General features: G+C 36.5%; 1 protein-coding gene across 1 annotated transcript; it reads left to right on the top strand.

The window, feature by feature from the left end:
• Positions 1–273: 273 nt before the first annotated feature.
• Positions 274–1629, top strand: LOC131872594 (probable glucan endo-1,3-beta-glucosidase A6). The gene is made up of 2 exons (XM_059216106.1): positions 274–346; positions 560–1629. The coding sequence occupies exons 1-2, from the start codon at positions 274–276 to the stop codon at positions 1627–1629; spliced, it is 1143 nt and encodes a 380-aa protein (XP_059072089.1).
• The last annotated feature ends 1946 nt before the right edge of the window (positions 1630–3575 follow it).

Genomic DNA, 3575 nt, shown 5'->3' with positions numbered 1-3575 from the left:
AAGATGACAAAATTTAGAAACAAAACTCATACAGCAAATAGAAAACAAACTACATTAAAAATCGTATAACCTTGCACATTTAATTTGAGTTTTTGAAATAAAAATTTGCCAACGCTTTATTGCATGGAAACAGCCATGGATACATCATTGCTCTTTTGCTAGCTTGGAAAGTAGTCTAGCTTTTTCACCGGTTTGAGATGGAGAAGAATTATATAAATTGGCTATACCTTAGGGAGGGTACTTGGAGTCGGTATTCCCATAGCACACAACAAAATGGGGGCTTATGGATTTCACCTGTCTTTAATTGTTGCGTGTTTTGGGATAAAATCTGTGTGGGGAGATACAGGTACTAATGCTGTCAATCTATCTGTTTGGTCGTTTCCTTCATTATTTTTTTTTAATTTTCATGAGAATTTGTTTTTGTCTGTGCACATGTTTTGGGATAAAATCTGTGTGGGGAGATACAGGTACTAATGCTGTCAATCTATCTGTTTGGTCGTTTCCTTCATTATTTTTTTTTAATTTTCATGAGAATTTGTTTTTGTCTGTGCACATGCAGATCCGTTTTTGTTGAGTCATGCGGTGGGAATCAACTATGGTAGGCTGGCAGACAATCTGCCACCGCCATCAAAAGCAGTGGAGCTTATGAAGAGCATTAACGCAGGCTATGTCGAAATCTACGATGCGAATCCTGAAGTCCTGAAGGCGCTGGCCAATAGCAGCCTCCCTGAAGTTCCAGGCATGGCCTCCAGCACTACCACTTCAGACCAATGGCTTCGAACCAACCTTCTCCCTTATTATCCCCTCACCAAAATCTCCATCATCATGGTGGGCAACGAGATTCTATCAAACACCCAACTTCAGCCCTACCTTGTCCCGGCAATGCAAAACATGCACACCTCCTTACAGAAGTTGAATCTAGACTCCTCCGTTAAAGTAACCACATCCGTAGCCATGGACGCCCTCTCTTCCTCTTACCCTCCCTCCAACGGCTCCTTCAGACCAGAACTCGCCATGTCAGTAATACAGCCCATGCTCAGCTTCCTCAGTGCCACGGATTCTTATTTCTTCCTGGATGTCTACCCTTTCTTCGCCTGGAATTCCGACCCCGCCAACATATCTCTGGACTATGTGCTCTTTGGCGAGATAACCGCGGACGTAGTACAGGACGGCATTCTGAGTTACTCCATCATGCTGGATGCACAGCTGGACGCCGCCATAGCGGCCATGGCGACGCTGGGATACGGTGAGGTGAAAGTGGTCATTAGTGAGACGGGGTGGCCCACCAATGGCGACTCAAGCGGCGCCACCGTAGCCAACGCCGCCAGCTACAACACAAGACTCGTCAGCAAGTTTTTATCAAACAGCGGTAGTCCGCGTCGTCCGCAGACGTTCTTTCCCACATTCATCTTCGCCCTCTTTAATGAAGGTCAGAAGCCCGGTGCCACCATAGAGCGCAACTGGGGCCTCTTTTATGCTGACGGAACACCAGTCTACGACATCGATCTCTCCGCCGGCGTGATTAAAACTCTGGAGGCGTGGCATCGTCGTCGTCGACTGTTTCTTGTCAATTTGTTTGGGCGATCATTTTGTGCTCAACCAATTTGCTTCTATTATTTATTTTTTTAACAATAGGTTTTTAAGGTGCGGCGTTGTTAGGTTGTAAGCGACCCAACAAGCCCAGGGAGTAGAATTCTTTGTAAGAAAACAAGTATTAGAAGAAATGTCAGAGAATACTAAGATATGGCATCGCACAACGATTGAGCTTCAGATAGTTATTGTACGAGGATTTCAGAATATTGAGGTGGCGGGCATGACAGTTAATAGTAAAACACAAATCAGAATCCAAATCTTGGTTACTATTTGTATGGAGAATTCTATATCATGTCATGTAGCTATTCAATGTAGAAATATAAGTTTTAAGGTTGAATTTCTTTTGACTAAGAGTATATCTAAATCTTTATATTTTTAACTATTATTGATGATATTAGATTTTCAAAATTCACATGTAATCTTTTTTCTTTTTTCTTTCTTTTTTACTATTTTTTTTTAATATATATGATTCTATAATTAATTATTTTTCTATCCTTTAAACTATCTCATATTCTCTATTTATTATAAATTAGAGTGATGGCGTAGTAGTTTTATCATCTGTTTTTTGAAGACTTGCAAGGTGATTCTAAATTTGGTTGGAGAAGTAAAGTGAATTATCTTGTTGTAGATTCTCTATTTTGAAAAATACTAATATACTTACTCTCTTTCTTGGTGGAAATTTTTTTCAAAGGATTTGTATACGTAAATTTGGTGTCTTAGTTGATATGTAGATTTTATATTGTTTTTGAATGTTTCAATCACTTTCATATTTCATATTTGGTTATCTTATTTCAGATTTGTAATCACATAAAGAAGTTGTTATTGCAAGTTTTATTTACCTTGATTCTCAACATAAGCCTCGATAATAACATTTGGTACTACCTGAGATATAATTTATATAATGACTCTAAATTGATGTATAGGTAAATAGATATTCCAATTTATTTATGGGTGCCACCCTAAGGGTGCTTGAAAATTGTGAGAACTTGCAAATTTTTTATGAATACATGAGATGTATCAATGTTAGAGAGTTTTCCACGCATGTGAAAGATATACATAAATAACTAAAATAATTGTTAATCTAGAGAAATAAAAGATATAAAATAATAGGTAGATTAAAGAAGTGAAAAAAATTATAGGAAGTGTGGTGCTTGTGCATTTCTAAAAAGAAAGACTTATGAGTCATAACTATAATAAACTAAGTTAAGAAAAAATGGACCTTTTAGAATCATCAATATATTCTAATCAAATCCTTATCAATTGGACATTTCTAGAAAGTTTTCTAGCCTATACAACTATTACAAGTGTTAGAATAAAAAGAAAAAAAGAAAATATAAAAGAAAATATTTCTAAGAAAATGGATGGTATAAATAATTAAGGCTAGTTTGGTATCTAGGGTGCTAATAGACTAGAGGTGAGTATAGAGAGGGTTTTGTGAAATGAAAGATAGATAGTAGAAGATCTTATATATATTATTCTTTTTCTATCTTATCTAGTGGGCTACAAGATGTTTCTATGTAACTGGTGCTAAATGCATACATCGGATAGTGGTGACCTTTTGTGATGACAAAATTGATGTTGGTAATAGAAATCAAGAGAGTTTTGACTCACTAGATGCTTGCCAGATTAGGAGAGACAAAAAAAATTCCCATGTTTGAATATTTTGAAACTATATTTTAGCTTTTCAAGGAATGGCCTCTAGTGGTCGAGGATGACTTAGGTGAGGAACCATTATTACCAAGGTTCTTTGTCTTTGTGACTCGCCATAGTAGACTAAACTTATTCTTTTTTCATAGTTAGTGAACACCTAGAAGTGGATTAAATGATATGATTATAATGGGGAGAAGCATAACAATAATCTAGATATCATAATCAAAAGATTAAAATTGATAACAAGTATTTGGCAAGTTTAGATTGCGAATAACTTGGTCGTATCTCATCAATCTAATCTCATTTTTCACTATTTACATTAAATCCTTAGA

Source organism: Cryptomeria japonica, unplaced genomic scaffold (genome assembly GCF_030272615.1).
Source record: "Cryptomeria japonica unplaced genomic scaffold, Sugi_1.0 HiC_scaffold_681, whole genome shotgun sequence".
In the NCBI taxonomy this organism is placed as follows: Eukaryota; Viridiplantae; Streptophyta; class Pinopsida; order Cupressales; family Cupressaceae; genus Cryptomeria; species Cryptomeria japonica.
Note: the sequence above shows the minus strand (reverse complement) of the source record. Positions and strands in the feature narration are given on the sequence as shown.